Genomic DNA, 19,206 nt, shown 5'->3' on the forward strand with positions numbered 1-19,206 from the left:
CCGAGAGACTGAGTTAAGGGCCCTCCTACAGGTCAGTGAGTGCAGAGAAAGGCACGTGTTGCAAAAATACTTTATGGTTGTCAAGTGTAAAGTTTTTCCTGTGGTTATGGACCAGCAAACTGCATTGGCCTCACACAGAGAAGCTTCTGGCAAGAAATCATTCCTGAAAGCCAGCTCACATTATACAGCACTCCTGGGACTGCTGGCTCCATGGACAGAGCACAAGGCCAGGGGAAATGTGCAGACTGGTCAGCCCTTTCACCACTGCACCTCCCTGGATGCTGTGGACCAGCTTGGAGTGGTGAGAAATTACAGCTATTGTAACCCAGGCATAGCACAGGAAGGGAGAAGGTGAGGAGAGGACATAGCGCAGCAACAGGCTTGGCGTAGAGATCCGCTCACCCCACATACCACATATGTCTTGCTCAACCAGAGGGGAAGGGATCAAGTCAGCTCAAATTGGACTTCAAGCAGAGAAGAAAGCTCCCCATTGATTACTGGGATGATTTGCAATCCCTGAGATCATTCATCTTCACCGTACCCAGAAGAAATGGGTCATGATACTGGTAGAAAGGATGTGAGCATAATCACAAGCCACATGCTGTCCTGGCCTTTTTTCTTAAAATACAACTTAGGCCTGAAATCCCTCTGCTGACTGCTCATGGCAGTAACTCCAGGCTAAGGGCTGTTTGCTTTTTCACTTATTAAATAGTCTGTAGTGTCAGAGTTTGTAAAAGAAGGTGCATGAGGCATCCTTCCCTAAAAGTTATAAAAATCAAGAGGGCTATAAAATAATGGAGATGAAACAGAATCCCAGGGCCTTCATGGTGCATGGTGCCCTGTAGGCTCCAGTTCAAGGAGCTCCCTGACCCTCATGATCTGATTGCCTCTGACTTGAGGGCTCAGCCTTGATGCTGAAGGCACACAATTGAGTCTCTTACTACCTTGCCTGGCTGAATTCCAGAAGCTTGAATCTTGGAGCCTCAAAGAGCATGCTGATGGAATGACCTAACCAAAGCAGAACCCCTTCACTTCAGATCCGCTTGCTCTCCCTAATGCATTCCACAGCCTGTGAAAAGCTTCTGATAGTCAAGCTTTTGCCTGGTGGTCAGCTGGGAAAGACTGGATATGGAGTTTCTGTACATTTCACTTCTGGCTGGACACGCATTGCCCACAGCAAACAGCTTCTGCCATCTGGGGTAAAACTATATGAAACAAATTGCTTGTATGAGGTTAGACAGGTAGGGCAGCTATGATTTTCTATTAGGATAGCATGTGCAGTGCAGGAATCCATATTTTGCTGTGCCTCTAAGGTGAAGGCCTACGTGGTAATGGAGAGAGTAAACCAAATTGCTCAGATATGCTTCTAGGACCTAATCCTCTGGCTTTCACTTCGACAGCTAGTGCTGCAGGGTTGTGTCCCATGGCTCTCCTTTGGCCTACTCCACAATGATTCAGCAACAGAAATCACATTGGTCAAAACCAGACTCACTGGTTCACTTCTTTTGCTACTTTAGCTGTTATCTTGGGGGGTCATTCCAGGGAATAGGGGAATTGTCAACAAGTTATTCTTGAGCAACATAGATGGCAGCATCATCTGGTGACTGTTTAGCATATGAGTCCTAGATGCTAAGTGGCCTGATGGAAGAGCTGCTGGTGTGACCATTGTAGGTGGAGGCATGGCAGGGTTGGCTTTGCTGAGATAAGGCTGGTAGACTTGCCATAGGAGCAAGCGCCTTGCTGCGAGAAAATGCTGATCAGAGTTATCACAGAATGACTATTGTTGCCTGGTGGAATCCCTGTAGCAAAATGAGGCCTACTGACACAGCGATGTGCTGACATGCCACTCTGAGAGTTGTGTTTTCCTTCAAATCTGCTGCAACCTGATGGTAGGTGAGTAGTTATGTTTCTCTCATCCAAGGGTTTTCCTGTCTGTGGGCTTTGTGAGTCTTCATACTCAAGCAGAAGTATCTTTCCCTATCTGAAAAGGTTGCCCCAGGGCCTTTAAAGCATCCTTTAACATCTTTCTGCTTTTTATGGTATTACTATCTGATTTGCCTTTCTTCCAGTGCATGGTCTGGCCCAGAATCTCTGTGTACTACATGGCTGTTGCTAGTCCTCACTATGAAACCACGGCCCTGCATGTAAAAAGTTTTTTTATAATAAGTGTAGTGAAACACTGGAACAGACTGCCCAGAGAGGTGGTGGATGTCTCAACTGTGGAGACATTCAAGGTCAGACTGTGCTTTGAGCAACTTAGTCTAGCTGTAGATGTCCCTATTCATTGCAGGGAGTTGGACCCTTAAAGATCCCTTGCAACTCAAATGGTTCTATGATTCTGTTCTATGATTTATTGCCCCCTATCCTCCACCCTTCCCATCCCATTTAGAAGATGAAATGTGGCCCTGGTGCTCCTTCCCTTGAGTATCAAGTGGTTGGCATGCCTGGCTGCAGATGAGAAGACTCCATGTCCTATCTACCATGCCCATCTTTTGAAGAGACGCTCCTGAAGGGACAAGGGAGGAAGGAGGCAAAGTGTCACGGACCACATTGCTTTACCCTTTTGGATATGCTTTGGCAAATGCTGGTGTTTCAGATTTGTCATTGCCAAGTGCATGTATTTTATGCAGACAACATGGAGATCTCCTAAAAGCTGTCCTCACGGTTTGGGTCTTCTGAAATGCCCCCTCCTGGTGCATTGTATGTGTTGGGGTGCTTTTAGGTACATTGTTTCACTTGTGCACTAGGCCAGCTAGGGAAGCTGCTCATTCCTGTACTGAAGGAACAGCGTATCAGGACAGGCGCAGCCTTGAGGCAAGGTGGGCATTGCTTTGCTCTGATCCCGCTGATGTGGAGACACTGTGTTTCATGGCAGAGGGAAAACAAAACCCTACATTGTACCCTTATCACTCAGACTTGGAACTGTGGTCCAGCAGGGCAATAGTAGACAGCCAGGAGCCTGATCTGGTTAAGCACTGCTACGTTCCTGCTGTGTGGTCTTGGCAATCGGCTCGCTTTTCCATCTGTGCAATGAAGCTAGTGGTGCTTACCTTTGTTTTCAGGACGTTTCAGGTCTCAGCACGAAATGTTTTATGCAAACGAGGAGGGTTTCTGGTGCTATTTCTTAGTAATGAGCAGCAGACCTTGAATTTTGACCTTTACATGTTGTTGTTTTTTTATGACTATCCGTATTCGCCTCACCAGGCCTGGACTGAGTGGACTGGTAGCAACTGAAGGTCAGAATTATTTTCCTGCCAGCTCTAACCATATAAGTAAGGGTTAGAGCAGTGCTGGAGGGGGGTGTATTTATGGGCATGCAGATGAGCTGCCACCACTCGGACGCCTTTATGCTGGGAGCATAGGGATGGAAGTGCAGCTCTGTGGGGACACGGTGTGGTCACTCCTGAAAACGGCACCAGCATGAACTGAGCCCTTAGCTTCTTCCACTGGCTGGATCAACCTCTCTCTGAACTTGTTCATACGCACACTGAGGAGCTCCTGTCAAACAAGAGGGAGAGCACCAAGCTGGAGTATGCTCTGCTCTCCAAAATACAATGGCAATATTTTGTTGGCATCCTCTCTACGAACTGGGTCCCTTGCTGTAACAGCTGGTTGAAGAAACAGCAACAAAACAAGGAGCTCACCAACTTGTCAAAATATTAGGGTGAGGTTTGGACAGACCCATTTCACACCTCCTCGGTCACTCAGGCAGCACACAGACTGCCCTTCTGGTTCCCTGTGCCCCTCCACACCAACCGACCTGAGACTCCATTTCCTTTTCAGGAGGAAAATGGAATATTTCTGTTCTCTCTGGGGTGAAAAGCAACTGGATTTTGTAATAAAAAAATTCTTTGTGAAAGGGGATTGCTGTGCTCTGCCTGCTTCTCATTGTGATGCTGTACAGGCTGTGATTTTAGACCTCATTTTGCATATGCATTTGACATTGTTTCCCTTATTAGTGTTGACGGTGCCATAAAACTTACTAGGGACATTGTTCTGGGATCCTAGCTAACGTATGGAGAGCTCAGGTACACAGTGATATGTATCAGGATCAGATTCTATTGCAAAGATGGCTCTGAACTCCTTAATTCCTCCTGCTAAATGGGATAATTGGTTTCAATCTTGAATGGGATAATTGGTTTCAATCCATTATTAATGATACCTGACACAGCATCTGATCTCTAGTTTCACAAAGCTCAGGATTGCTCAGATGAGCCTTTGGTCCTTACTCCTCTCGTGAAGTGAGCTTCAGCCACCCTTGATGTGATATTAATGATCAATTAAAAATACTGCTTAGCTGTGAATTAATAACAGGTATCCTCGTGTAAAAGAGCAAAAGGAATTCTAGGGCACTGCCAGATTTTTGGGGCCTCTCAAGCAGACTTTTATCATCTGCGTAGCCTGATGTTAGGTGTAAGGTGGGGCCTCCTGGGTCAGCATACCCAAAGACAGCTCTGCTGGTAGCCAGGCACTGTCTCTGGGTGGTATGTCTCTGTGTCCTTCAGAAACAATGCTCTCACTCTTCCTAAGTCTCGTATCGGCTATGAGTTGCTGCAGGGTATGGCTCATGCTGTTCCCTCTTGGTGAGATAAAGCTCCCTTCAAGGTTCCAATGTGTTGAAAAAAATCTCACACCACATGCAGTGCGCCTGGAAGCTTCCAGATTGTTTAAAGCTACGTGAGCAAAATACTGTATCTGTATTTTCAGCAAGTACCTTCAGAAAAGACAGAGCCTTAAAATATGCTGAGCTTGTCAAAAGATTCCAGTAAAGACTGTAAGATTGAGCTGGTCTTGTTGTTAAAAAACTTTGACACAGAACTATATATATATATCAGCGCAAGAAATACAAACAAAATGCCTTTAGCTTAATCATAGAATCATAGAACGTCCCGAGTTAGAAGGGACTCACAAGGATCACAAAGTGCAACTTCAGGCTTCACACAGCACCACCCAAAAATCAGATCGTGTGTCTGAGAGTGTTATCCAAACTCTCCTTAACTCCAGCACTGGGGGCCGTGCCCACAGCCCTGTGCAGCCCGTCCCACTCCCACCGCCGTGTGGTGCAGACCCTTTCCCTCACCCCCAGCTGCCCTCCCCTGACACAGCTCCATGCCGTTCCCTCGGGCCCTGTCACTGTCACAGAGAGTGGAGCTCAGCGTTGCCCCTCTGTTCCCCTTGTGAGGAAGCTGTAGTAGAGCATCATTTTTTCCTCTGTTGCCTTTTCTTCGTGGCCATTTCTGCATGGCCTGTCCCTTTGCCTCATAGTTTGCATCTACATGGAGAAAGAAATGAGCAGAACCCATTTTGGTTCTCACTGTAGAGCGCTGACTGACTTTAGCTATTGGCCTGACATCTGAAGGGAAAGATAAACATTTTTGCTATTTCAATAAGACTGCAATCACCCCTTCAAACGGGAAATATTATTTAGAGCAATAATGCCAGAGAGGTTGGAGGGACCTGCAGCATCTGTTGTGTCCCATGTACTCCAAGTGGAAAAGAAGAGACATCCCATTGTTCTGATTTATGGAAAAACATATCTCTGGAAGACATTAAATCCACTTTTGCTTCACCGGTAGGCACTCCAAAGACCCAAATACTTTTATATCTAGTTAGCTTCCTTGTCATGGATGATGATGTTAGGCCAGGTTTCCAGGTCAGGCACAGCTTTGAGATATGTGCCAAATGCAGACAGATATGGAGTTTTTGGAGCATGTGATCTTCTCCCCACAGTTTTGGTTCTCTTGATAAGAGGGCATACCGATGACACACTGCTCTCTCCAGCCCATTTTGGAGCACTTTGCTAGCGTGTTGGCTTTATGGTAACTCTCATCAGAGAGCACAAAGCTTATCAAAACTAAAATCTGAATAGAGAAAGCAGAAAATAATCAAGTTTTACAGATCAGTTCTAAGAAAAAGTCTATCTTTTTTGTCTTCCAAGAAGATGAAGGAGGAATAAGTACAGTTGAAGTTCAGCTTCTTATGTACAAATGGTCTGCAGAATTTGAATCCAGGTCTGGATTCATATTTTGAACCATACCCAAGTTCAGGGAATTGAGGTCAGAAAGGTCAAGTCCATCCCTTTGTGAAGCAATGCACCTGAATTATGCCACCAAAATAATTCTTTAGTATAATTCTTTAGTGAAAGAATGTAGGAACCTAGCTCAAAATAGTGCCTCTGGTAAGCATATTAACTGTATCCTGGATAATATATAGCACAATGTTTTTCACCTTTCCTTCAGATTGAAGTGTAAGCAAATTTTTGATCATTCAACATATCTGCTGGGCAAAATGTAGCCACCCTTTCAGTCCTGAAAACATCTTAACATTTTCTTCAAAGTTTGCATGGTACATTGCCCTTACTCCATGTTTCAAGGCAGAGAGAAATTTCCTTTTGTTGGAAACAAAACCACCCATAGGCCAATGGGGCACGTACAGCCTTTGCATCCTAAGAATTGTCTCCTGCTGTCAGTGACAAAACTCTTGTGGCACTCGGGAGGCAGTGAAAGTTCTCATGTTGACTTTAGTGAGAGGAGGCTGAAAGCTTGATCTTTCTTTACATCTGAGAACCCTTTTTCTTCTGTTAAAGCAATTATTTGCTTGTGGAACTCTTTAGCTAGAGGCTGGAGTAACATAGTGCCATGAGGGCTTTGATGTGGAAAGTGAGTAAATATTACATTTAAGACTTGGATTAAGGTCTCAAAGATGCCCCCTAAGCACATCAATAATCTCTGAAGGTTGTTGCTTATGCTGTAAACTTTCTAAGTGAAGTAATAGAATTGGTGTCCACCAGCAGATGGTGCTTCTGCCTGAGAATTGCTTTCTTTCATCATGATTGAAAGACCATTTCCTCACTCATATCATTATTGCAAATGGTCCATTGCATGGCAAAACAGTTGCATCATATGGGTTCTATATTTGAGATAGTTCCTATGTATGCCTTTCTGTCAGCGCTTCCCTTACCGATTAAATGGAGAATTTCAGTTTTAAAAAGTATCCAGTGCTTGTTTAGAAGATGTGATATCTGGCTGCAGAATTTCATGGTAGGAAAGACAGAGAATAGCGATGTTTGCTTTAGCCTAGGATGCCCTCCTTGCTGCCTTCATTTGAGACATGCATGTTGAAAACCAGCAGACAACCTCACTGTCTACTGATTCCCAGCTCTCTGGGGCAATAAGCTGAAGATTCTCAGCTCATGTGGAGCAAATGAGGAGGTGGCAAGCAGACAAATGAACACCCACTTGACTTCAGACTATTAGACTATTCTCTCTAATTTTTATGAGACTAAGTGCCAACTTTTTGCTGAAATTTGCATTAGAAATCTTGTACTTTTTTTTTCCTCTTTTTTTTTTTTCTTTTTTTTCTGTTACAATAGCATTAAGTACTTTGAAATGAAGAGCTAGGACCCCCCTGAATTAGACAATACATTATCATGTTGCACATAAGTGTCTAACACTCTTCTCCTCCATCATTTAAGATACCTCGACAGTTGATACATCCAGTCCCATGGTTCACATGCCACTTTTGTGCTTAGCATGTTGTTGCATGTAGCAGGTATAAACTCAGATTAAGCCAGTATGAGGCTGGTTTTGGACTCGAAGATAACACTGAGCTTGCAGGCAGCAGTGGGAATGGAGAAGGATTGGTGGTAGTGTAAATCTCTGCAAGTACAAGGTATGGTTCTCCTTTGCAGAAGAGCAAAAACCAGGAGTTTGATTCAACATTTTGAGTTGGATTATGGATCTACTCTTTGTCATAGAGATCATAGAATCACAGAATGGCTTGAGTAGGTAGGGATGTCAGTGATCACCTAGTTCATAGATCTGCACTGGATCAGGCATTAGATTAGGTTGTCCAGGGCCCCATCCAACCTAGTCTTGGTATTGAGACCCAAACCTGCCCTCAGGTTGCTGTGCCCTGCTGCATTCTGTGAGCAGGTTCCTCTCAACCAGGAGATGCTGGGATGAGGACAGTGGTTACCCCAGAGAGAAGATGAGAACTCTGAATGATCTGGGTCAAGCAGGGTAAGGTATCAATATGAGATGAAAATATTGTAAACACATTCTTACTTTAACCATTGCAATCACATACTTGCACACAGAAAAAAATGCATACTCCAATAATGTAGATCTGCAGACATTCTTGAGTACTGTGAAAAATCTGATTTGTTTTAAAAGTGATGCAATTGTTATGTAAAATGGTAATTTCTTCTCTTTCTCTCATCTCAGGAAGGATGAGAGAAACCCAGCAGTAGATGTGCTAAATTCAGCTTTTCTGAAGGAGCTGCTTTGAGGTACTGCTACAAAGGCCCAAAACTAAAAGAAAGCAGGACCAAAAAGCATTCTCATGATTTTGAGGGGATATATGTATATTCCATGCCACAATGATTGCAGCATAGTTTCCTGGACACCATAGTCACAGTATTTTTGAAATCAAAAGTGAAGCAACATTTTTTGTCTCTTTAATATAGATTTAAATATAAAATCTGATGAAGATGCCAGAGTTTCTAGAGCACTGGACATAAGCAGACCCAAGAGGACAATTAATCAGATGGAATCCAATTAAAAGATTACTTTCTTGTTCTCCAGAGGTTGCTACATGGACAAAAAAAAACCTATCAGCTGAAATCCCTCAGGCAGCTCACCCAGAATAACCTTCTTTTGCATCCACTCCAGCTCCAGGCAGAGGCTCTGATTCAGGAAATTCTCTTTATCCATGGTAGGTCTGAAACCACGCCTGCATGGCTTTCCAAAAGTGTTGTCTGTGGACCAGGCCCTGTGTGGTCACCCACGGGATGCCTACTAATATAGCTGGTGTTTGCATGGCTTTGGCTGCCCTGGGTGCAGGCATCACTGCTGCAATAGGTGCCCATAGGAGTACCTCCAAATGGAGAAACTTTCAGGCATAGACTGTGCTTTCTGCTGTAGGAAAGTTACTGGAAGCCTGCTTGGGAGGGAAGGAAGCTCTCTGATGATGGCTCCCATGGCAACAAGATAAGGCCTTACAGAGTAAGCGTATGCGGCTCCCACTGAGGGGCGAACCCTAAATTGAAAGCAGATGAGTGAAACAGGTGACTAATACAGATAAAACCAGTGCCACGGGGAGGATGGGGAGCCATGAAGAGGATGGGAAACAACCAGATGCCGTGTATTTGGACTGTGACATTACACAGGACAGCCTTGAGCTTGGTTTTATACATAAGGCAGTGAAGATGGAGCAGTTGGACCCAAGAACCATTCTGAGGGTCTGGAACCTCACAGAACAACAGCATGTTTGATACTGGAAGAGATTTCTGGAGACTGATCCAACCCCATGTTCAAGCAAGGCCACACACAGCAAGTTGTCCAGGACCATGTCAATTCTCTAACTAGCAAGAGACTCCACAACCTCTCTGGGCAACTCATGCCAACTCTATCACCTACACAGTAGAAAAATGCTTCCCGATGTTCAGACAGAACCTCCTGTGCTTCTGTTTGTACTCATGCCTCTTGTCCTCACACCGGACACCACTGAAAAGAGCCTGGCTCAGTCCCCTCTGCACCCTCCCTTCAGCTATTTGTATGCATTGATGAAATCATCCTGAGCTTTTCTTCTCCAGGCTGAGCAGTCCCAGCTCTCTCAGCGTTTCCTCATAGGAGAGACACTCCAGTCTCTTCATCATTTCTGTGGCCCTTAACTCTCTCCAGTGTGTTCACATCTGACTTGTACTGTGGATCCCAGACCTGGGCACAACGCTCCAGGTTTAAGACGTGTAAGACAGTGTAAGAACTTGAATGCCCGCATGGTGAAAACATGCATGTGTGAGTGAACATTGCTTGCCACTCTGGTGGCATGAGTGCTTGCTTAGTGTGGGAGCTGAAGGTAGGCAGATTGCACAGCCATTTCACACAGCTGGATTTCAGCCATGTAAGTGAATGGGCCCAAGGTCAAAGAAGGCTGAGAAAACAAGAAATGTGACTATGTGCATGCAACATGCACCAGGTTGAATGAGCAATTCTTACCTCATGTGCTGATTCATTTGTTTCCCTTCCCTGCCACTGGACTTGCAATGATCAGTTGTTATTAATTTTTAAAGCTCTTGGGGGAATGTAGGGCCTCAAGATGTGCTTTAGCCTAAGTGACCTCAATAGATTGTTATGTGTAAAACACAGATTTTTCTGGAAAAGTAAATACCAGTTTAATATACCTTCCTTTGACAGTGAAGTTGGTGCAATGAAATGATGATATGATATAGGGTTGTGTAGGGCATCCACCCTGTTTTTATATTTCAGTAAAATCTCTGAAGGCTTGGCCTTTGCTTCCCCTTTCATTATCACTCCATGAACAGTATGAATGGTGCCATGATGACAGAGCTTTATTAAAGTCCCTAGTATAACCAAAGAACATCTCTATTTGGCTGCATCCAGGCTAACAGGTTGGGAAAAATTCACAGCATTTTTTTAATATGCATTGGTGGAGCACAAGTAAACCCAAAATAGACAGTAGTTCTAGACCTAACTTGACACTTGCAGGCTGTGCACAGGTCCAGTAGCCACGTGGTGATAGCAGAGCATTTTAACACAACCTTAGCTCAGTTCTGTCCTCTTCCTGCCTGCATAGGGTAACATGGTACAGGCACTCGATGCAGGCTGCTGTTGCATGGACTCTGCCAATAACAAAGCTGCTCAAGTGCCACAGGATGAGAAGCAAAGCCCTCACCTCTTTTCTTCAGTCTTCCAGGGGTGGGAGGCCATCAGCAACTCCAGTCACGCTCGCCCTCTAGGTGCCTGGGTGGGATCACAGAATCACAGAATCAGAGAATCATAGGTGTTGGAAGGGACTTCCAGAGATCATTGAGTCCAACCCCCTCCCAAAGCAGGTTCCCTACACCAGGTCGCACAAGTAGGTGTCCAGGTGGGTCTTGAATATCTCCAGAGAAGGAGACCCCACAACCTCCCTGGGTGGCCTGTTTCAGTGCTCCGTCCTGGTGCACTCCCTGGAAAAGTGCATTGGAAGCTGAGCTTGCGCTGAGGCTTCTGCACACATGAAATGGTGAGCTGAACTCTGCATTAAATTAAACAGTATGCTGGGCTCTAAATGGAGAGGAAACAGGCATGAAGTGCTATTGGGCAAGCACTTCGATTTCCTTCTTCTGCCATGCACCAACTCCTGAGGGTACCGCTGGGAAGGCATGCTGCTCCACAAGTGCTTCCTTGCATGGCTGCAGGGAATGGAGCAGCATTACTGAGTCACTTGAGAGATTTCCACAGGGAGCCAGTTCTGAGTAGAAGCATTTCTTGTTTGTAGAAGACAGGTCCTGTTCACTGGCTAAATGTGTCTGGTAGGCATGAGATCAAGTGTGAGATGAGGCAAGTCTTGGTAATGCAAGGAAATGCTTCCAGCAGGGCTTGAGAAGCTCCAGTGTGTCCTGTAATTTTCATAAGATTTAATCCTCGACTTCAGCCCTCTCTCCTTGGAACAGCATCATTTAAAAATGGCGTTTGAAATGCATTCCTGCTATGAGGAGGCTCAGCAATGACCTGGAGAAACGGTTGAACTCTCCTGCCCATGTGAATCAGACCATTTGTTTTGCTGAGGAGTTATAAAACCAGATGATTCACTCATATGAGCCACTTTTCAGCAACTAGTCCTTGTCTGTAGACATGTGAATTAACAACATCAGGCCCTGCAGAAGGGGTATCGACAGCTTCAGTTCTGGCTTTCCTTTCTCTGCTCTGTCCAAGTTCCATACCAACTTCTGTGGACTTTAATTGGAGTGGATAACCATCTCACTTGTAAACGGGGCTGCTGTGGAGGGGCAGCCCTTGGCATCAAATCTGGCCTAAGCAGCCATGCACCTCTGTCCTGATCCACATCTCAGCTGTGCTCTACATTGGCATCATCAAGGGAGACACTGGCAAGTACCTCAAGAGCAGCAGTTTGTAATCCCTTTTTGGTCTCTCCAGAGCCTCTTAGAAAAGCTCTGACTGCTCCCTGTCCTCCTGTTTGTGTTTACATTTTCCCACCTGAAGCTCCATCAAGTCAAGGCACCATTGCACCAAAAGGAGGAAGTCTGATGGGAGCACCCTGGTGGCATCTACAGTCTTCCCTTTATCTTCCATGTTGTCCACTGGACAGGTAGTTTGCCACATGCTTTTTTACTCTTCCTATTTTTTTTACTTATCCCTTTTCCTGCCTCTCCCTCTGTCTCACCAGACAAGGTGGGGAGGTTTTGTTAAACAAAGAAATCAGTCAGAAGAATGTTGCCATTCCCATTGCCTGTGTTGGATGTGGAGGTCACTTAGAAGCTAGTGTTCTCTGTGGATAAGGTGGGGATGCTGATAAGGAATAGCAAAGAGCCCTCTGAATTTAGCAGCTGCCCTGCAGCATGTTGGACTACGCTTCCCTCAGAGCATAGAGACTATAAACCATAGCAACAAAACTGCATGATTGCAATCTCTTCCTGACCATAATTTTTCCACCCCTGCAGTTTTGACTGGGGGAAGCAATGCAGTACCATGCAGGGTGGAAGGTGCCTGTCTATCAGCAACTGTGCAGTCCTAGCACTAGACACAGTGCCTTGGCTTATTCTTCCCAATTGTTTTCTTTTAAGCTTTCAGGGTTGGAGAAGCTGATTAAGCTTGAGTCCCTCAATACTGAATGCATCCCAATGACATATGTTCCTATCTCAGAGACACAATGGGTTTTCCTCACAGCCTTGCTTATGCTTGTGCTGCATAACAAAATTTGTTTAAAATCCACTTTCTTTTTGAATATTTTTCCTCTCACTTTAGTTATGACTCAAAAATGTTAGTTTGCTGAATATATTTTTCTTTAGTCACACAGGACCATTCCAGATGGGCCATTCCACTATCTGTACTACTTTCACTCTTTCTATACAAGGCATTAAGAAAAGTGCACCCTGATGCGGATCTCTGATGTGAAGAGGGAGTGATCATTATACAGTTATTATAATATTTAGAGGTAATTTTCACAAGCTATAATCATTTTGGGGGTATCAAAAGACCAAAGCAATAGCCAATGATCCTCTTTAAATAATGGGCTCTTAAATGTACCCAGATGTCCCTTTTCAGCCTCTGCCATTCTGCGATTCTGTGATAACTTTTAGAATCATAGAAACATAGAATGGCTTGGATTGGAAGGGACCTTAAAGATAATCCAGTTCCAAACCCTTTGCTGTGGGCAGAGCTCTCACCCACCATATCAGACTGCCCAGAAGCCTCTGATGGAGGCCAGCACATGCAAGCTCCCATCTCTCCAAGGGTTTTAACTTCCAGCTCTAAGACATACAACTCCTCTGCTTCTATTTAACTTTGCCCTTTACCCTTAAACTTTGCCATGGCTGGGGCTTGAACATATGGCCTCCTTGTAAACTACCTTGAACCTGACCAAGGCGTTTCAACAAAAAGGCTGCTTCTCTGCTGAACTGCACGAACAGAAATCCTGTGTGAATGAAGGAAGTTAATACTTATTCAAAAGTATACTCAAAGTCTTATAATAGGTATGACACACAACTAAGACTCAAGGTTTCACAGAAAAGCAGAATATCACAATCGTTGAATCAGAAAATGTATTTGCCCTGCAGCAAAAAGAAAAGGCCCAAGAAAATAGGCTAAGTCTGAAAACTGTAAACATCACTCCCTGAAAGATGGAAGAACAGTTACATAAGAAATAAACAATTGAAACATGACTACCTCACTTCAAAAGAAAATCCAACCTATACAGAGCAAGATATCAAAGCTACTAGTTGTGCTGAAAACCATGCTCTTTGGTGGAAAAGATGTACAAACCAGAACTCCCTTATGCTGAGAAAAAAAAAAACAGCATCCACTACACTTTGGGTTAGTGCAGAAAGAACATTAAGTGAGTTGCTTACTGGAATGGCAAACAGAAGCAGAAGATGGAAGTGCTGGAAAGGTGGTAGCTAGCACGTACTGGCCCTCTGCAGAGGCTCATCACAAGAATGGGAGGAACAGGTAAAAGGTCTAGAAGACAGGTGCAAAACAAGAGATAAGGTAAAGAGGCAGGATCTTTAATTGCCAGCAGTGTCATGAGAAGCCATAAGAGCTGGAAAACATCCCAATATGTATTAAAAGAATAGATTATAAAGGAAAATCAATGTAAAGAAATAGTTCAAATGTAAGTAATAAATGTAATCCTGAGTAATTTTAAGAGAAAAAGCTTTGGCAGTCACAGTCTTTAGTCACAACTATAATAACATAATGGCCTTGGTAGGTCTTTTTGTTTAACTGTGTGATCTTCTGAAGAACAATTTGAAAAGAAACACACAGATCTAGGGATAGAACTGCTGATTTCACAAGTGTTCTGTTAAGCTAGTGTATAAGTAACGGAGAAATTTAGGAGGAAGGTACAAAGTTTTGAAGCAGTGGGGAAAGTAATGAAATGCTTTCAGCACTTTAAGTATCAGTGGTTAACTATACAGCGTATCAGTAGCTAAAGGCTGAAAAGATTGTGGGTTAAGGCTGTGTATACAAAAGTTTAAGGTCTGAGAACAGTGACTAACACAATATTATGATTTAGCCAGAAGAAATACTGAAGGAAAATTACATAGGTAGGTATTAGAGGATACTTATATCTCTTCAGTAATGATGCTTAACAACTATATTCTTTTGTTTCTAAGAATTAAGCCTATACAGGTACTCTTACAATTCATGCATTATATATAGTTAATTGCAAGGTGAGGCAAGGCGAGGCAAGGGAAGAGAAGGAAACAGCAAAATTGGTGTATAAATATATCTAAATCAGCATTTAAGTATGTTAGCTGCTGATTACAACTAAAGTGTGAGGTTTGATGCTCTGCTTCAAAGAATGATGGAGATTTATCCAGAAACAGGTGGTGGAGAATTATCCAGAAGGTGATTCAGTAAACTTCTTTGAAGGGAAGTGTTCAAGCTTGTGGAACAAAGATTCTTGTTAATAATCACTGAACCACAGAATTGCTTGAGTTGGAAGGGACCCGTAAAGGCCATCAGGAGCACCCAGAGCTCCATCAGGTGCTCAGTTCCCCATCCAGCCTGACCTTGAGCGTCTCCAAGGACGGGACATTCACCGCCTTTCTGGACAGCCTGTTCCAGTGCCTCACTACCCTTATTGTAAAAAATTCCTTATATCCAGTCTAAATGTCCACTGTTTTAGTTTGGAACTGTTTCCCTTTGTCCTGTCACAACAGATGCTACTGAGTCTGCCTCCTAATCTTGTGTTAATCTTAGTTCTCATTTGGTTAAGTTCTCTTCTCAGTTAAGAACAGAGTAGGCAGTTAATGTCTGCTTGACAGCGTACACAACTTTTGTATATGTATGTATACCTGTGTGTTTGTGCAAGTATGCACCTGCAAGCATTGGCCAAATGGGACTGGCCAGGAACAGACATCAGAAGAGGCTGGTTGAAGAGCCGTCTATTGGCAGCCCAGAGTTGCAGTTCCCTAGATACTCCTCTTACAGCCTAACCTCCAGGGCTGTGGCTCCTCTTGCATTCATTTAGCCCAGTTCACAGCCCTGCATTTGGCAGCTCCTCTAATAGCATTTGGGAGCTCCTCTAACAGCATGCTATTGGCTCCAATCACCTTCAAACAGCCAGGGCCAAGCAGGGCACATCCCTGGCTAAGTAAAGCGGGAAGCTGAACTTGCAGCAGTCTGTCTGGCGCTCAGATTTCACCAAAGCAAAGAGAACCAGCTTGCCAGCTACCTTGACTTCAAGGGCCCCAGCAGAGGGCATGTGGGAAACTTCCAGAGAGAAGTGGGAGATCAGAGAGGAGACATTGCCAACAGCTCGCCTTGATGCTGGGAGGTGTTTATATACAGAAAATCATCCAAAAGAAATGATAGCAGTAAACATGACAATGTCAGCAGCACGGCACTAGCAGGACTTCCTCAGGGATTAACACGTCCCAGTACCAAGAGCGTATCTCCCTTTTTCTCATGTGTTCTGTTGATTCCGTGATTGTCCATGTTTGCTTTATCTGCCTCAAAGCAGAGCTACTTGTGAAACTGTTTTCTCTGCAAACTGCTTAGGCATATCTACCTGTAAAATGCAGATATATTTTACAAAAGGGTCTGTCCCTTGTGCTTGTGGGACACTTTGTGAACGTCTTCATCTCCACCCTAATCCCCGTCCACTGAATATTGCCACCAGAGCCAGGAACCACTCCTGACTAGAGATGAAGTTGTCTCACTTCACTAAGCATGTTGCTATTTCTAAGGTGTGAGTCAGTGCTTTTCAGTTAGATGTCATCCCATGCTATTTGCTGAGAAATAACAACATTAGTTAATTCTTCTCTCTCTCTTTTTTAATATAGTTTTTTTTTTTCCTGCTCCAGAACACGGATGATGTACACAAACAGCAGAGTTCACAAGCAGCAGAGTTCAGGGAGGCTGATCCTGGCTGTGTTTGCAGACCCGCTTCTTGCAGTATAGGCTTCGTGGTCTCAGACAACCACAGTCCTGGTGAAAGAATGGAAAACCAAACAACAGGAGGAATCTAGGAGAAAGGGAGAGAAAGGTTATGTTCTTTGTTTATGGCAAAGGATGGAGGAAATGTGAAACAAAGCAAGGAGAAAAAGAACAGAGAAAGATATAAAAGACCCATATGGGTGACCTAGTAGAAGTAAAGGAGAACAAAATTCTTCTTCCTTTTGGGTGCAAACAGCATGGAAGACCTTCTACAGTACCTGCTCAGTGCTCAGTCCCTTGTGCCCATCAACCAAGGGAATTATTCATTATTTTGTAGAGCACATCCTTATTTTTTTTCTCTCTAGGTCAAAAAATACCAAACCATAAACCGCTAGAGATGTTCATCCTTAGAAAGCGCTACAGTGTTCTTTTACAATATATGAAATTGTAGTAATAAGAATAAATTATAGCGCTCGGCATTGGACAGGATGACTGATGTAAGCTGTCAGCCGATGTTTGACTTTCCAGGTGAGATTAGATTTAGCATTTACCTTAATATAAACAGAAAACGTGCAGTAAAAAGCACTTAATTAACAGGCAAGTGCTCAAAACCTTGTGCAGGCTGGAGGCTACTTGAAGCGTAAGATAGCTCTCTTCTTTCAAGAGTATTGCAGTAGTATCTGGTGGAGTTTCAAAATCCTGATTGTTACTGGGAATCTCATTACTGAAGGAGACAGGAAAGGTACGTTTCTGTTGCTTAAGTCTTTATTTTCTATTAAAAAAACAGATTTGTAGTTGTTGTTGTTCTGAATGAAAGGAGGGTTGTTAGATTTAGGGTAGTATGGTTAGGTCGTGGTTGGACTCAGTGATCTTTAAGGTCTTTTCCAACCTGAGTGATCCCATGATTCTATGATTCTATGAAAAGCATAGAGATTTTGCACAAAAAAGAAGTTTCAGGAGAGTTTGAGTTTCTGTTTTCTTATAGCTTGCTTGCTTTCATTAGACTGCCTTTATCCCATATGTTTGAGCATGTATATATAATTGTACAGAGATCTACATGCATGCATACCCATGTCCCCCTGTGTGTGCATGCCTGTTCTGTGCATGCTGAAATCACAAGGCTATTCCAAGAAGCAAAGGAAGGTAGACCAATATATATAGCACCCCTTCCTGGGTGAAGAACATTTTCTTTAATCTTTATCTCAAGAGGAAAATCAGTGTGCCTGGATGTCTGTGATATGGGTCAGGTAGGCCCACACTCACTGAACTTCACTGAGGCATACTTGGCTTCCACAGACTGAAAATGAGCTGAGTAAGGAGTAGGACCTCCTCGGGTCTCTAAACATGTTGAAGCACTCTGATATAGGGATTCTCAGCTGGTCTAAAATCAGTATGACACTTTCACTAGTAGGTATTATTATTTAATCCTCATAATGCATACAAAACAAACCAATGTGATTGTTATAGTGTAGATATTTGATTAAAATAAGTATTATGTTGTCTTTAGTAGCTGTAACTTGCAAGGATGGCTGAAATACGAAACTTCACGTGGGCAGTGGAAGATATTTTCAAGGAAACTTTTCTCACTTACATGAATGGCTGGAGGAAAAACATGACAGAAGCGGCAAATGAACTGCAAGCCAAGGTTGATGCTGAAAACTTTGACTATGTTATCCTTTATTTGATGGTGATGATTGGAATGTTCTCCTTCATTATTGTGGCAATTTTGGTGAGTACCGTGAAATCCAAGAGGCGAGAACACTCCAAAGACCCTTACCATCAGTACATCGTGGAGGACTGGGGTGAGAAGTATAAAAGCCAGGTTCTGAATCGAGAAGATCTCAAGTGTGTGGTCCATGAAAACTTCGGTGCAAGGGACAAAACAAGCCCCGGATCACCCTGACATTTCAGAAACATCAGCAAAGAGGAAATCATTAAGTCACATTTAGGGAACTCGCTGGAATTATAAATAGCTGTGAAATTGTTCACTAGATTTACACAGTTGAGCTAGAATGGGCTGCTGAAGAAATCAACATCACTGTTTCCTCTGAGAACTCTGACACAGCTGCTTTGGGTAACACCTAAGAAAAATGCATGACTTTGCTCTGCTTTGATATTCTGCTCTTCAAGAAAATAAAGTCATGGAGAGAATAATTTGAATTTTTTAGCAATTTTTTGAAATCTAGAAGCAGATCTGGATTACTGAAGAGTAAACCTCAGACAAACAGTTGGAGTTTTCAGATGCTTAAAAGTGCTGATTCAGATCCAAACTATATGACATAAGCCCATCTTAAAATAACAGGAAACTGTACAATGAAATACCAGACCCTCTATCTACTGACTGAACAATGTGTTATGGTATGAATCACAGGACTAGCCTATATCTACACATGTTCAAGTCAAGCCAAACTGTTATTTTAATGACCTGGCTTCCATTTCAATTTCATTATTCATTGGCTGCAAAGAATGATTCATGGCCTTCTGTTTTATCATAAAAGCATAGCAGACTAGCAGTCTCATCTAAGAGTGTCCTGGTTGTCCAGAGCAACTTCTAGAGAGTCAGTGTCTTTCTTGAAGTCCATAGCTGTCTCTTCTGCTGTTCCTTGGTTCTCCAGATTAATCTGTCTATCTGCAATGCAAGCTGGGTGATAGGGATTTCTTGCATTCCTATCAGCCAAGGTCTAGTGCAAACCAGCATGTCTTGCTATGTGTCTTTCAGAGCAGGTGTTTCTGTGACCAGCTATCAAAGCTGTTCCATTCCTAATCTTTCTAAAGGTTTCTCATGTTGGGTAGTGGTGTG

At 43.5% G+C, this 19,206-nt stretch overlaps 1 protein-coding gene across 2 annotated transcripts; it reads left to right on the top strand.

The window, feature by feature from the left end:
- The first annotated feature begins 750 nt into the window (after positions 1-750).
- On the top strand, positions 751-18,483 carry KCNE2 (potassium voltage-gated channel subfamily E regulatory subunit 2). 2 transcript variants are annotated; one of them, XM_031612681.2, is made up of 2 exons: positions 751-1,893; positions 16,334-18,483. In XM_031612681.2, exon 2 carries the CDS (start codon positions 17,932-17,934, stop codon positions 18,307-18,309), a length of 378 nt encoding a protein of 125 aa, XP_031468541.1. In that variant the 5' UTR covers positions 751-1,893; positions 16,334-17,931; the 3' UTR covers positions 18,310-18,483. The 2 variants fall into 2 exon arrangements, with proteins under 2 accessions (XP_031468541.1, XP_089978386.1); XM_090122260.1 differs by having other exon boundaries at positions 751-1,889; positions 16,313-18,483.
- The last annotated feature ends 723 nt before the right edge of the window (positions 18,484-19,206 follow it).

Source organism: Phasianus colchicus, chromosome 1, assembly GCF_987193195.1.
Source record: "Phasianus colchicus chromosome 1, bPhaCol1.hap1.1, whole genome shotgun sequence".
Lineage (NCBI taxonomy): Eukaryota > Metazoa > Chordata > Aves > Galliformes > Phasianidae > Phasianus > Phasianus colchicus.

Excerpts from the sequence above, each read along its gene's own strand:
- KCNE2 (XM_031612681.2), top strand. The coding sequence starts at position 17,932 with ATGGCTGAAATACGAAACTTCACGTGGGCAGTGGAAGATATTTTCAAG.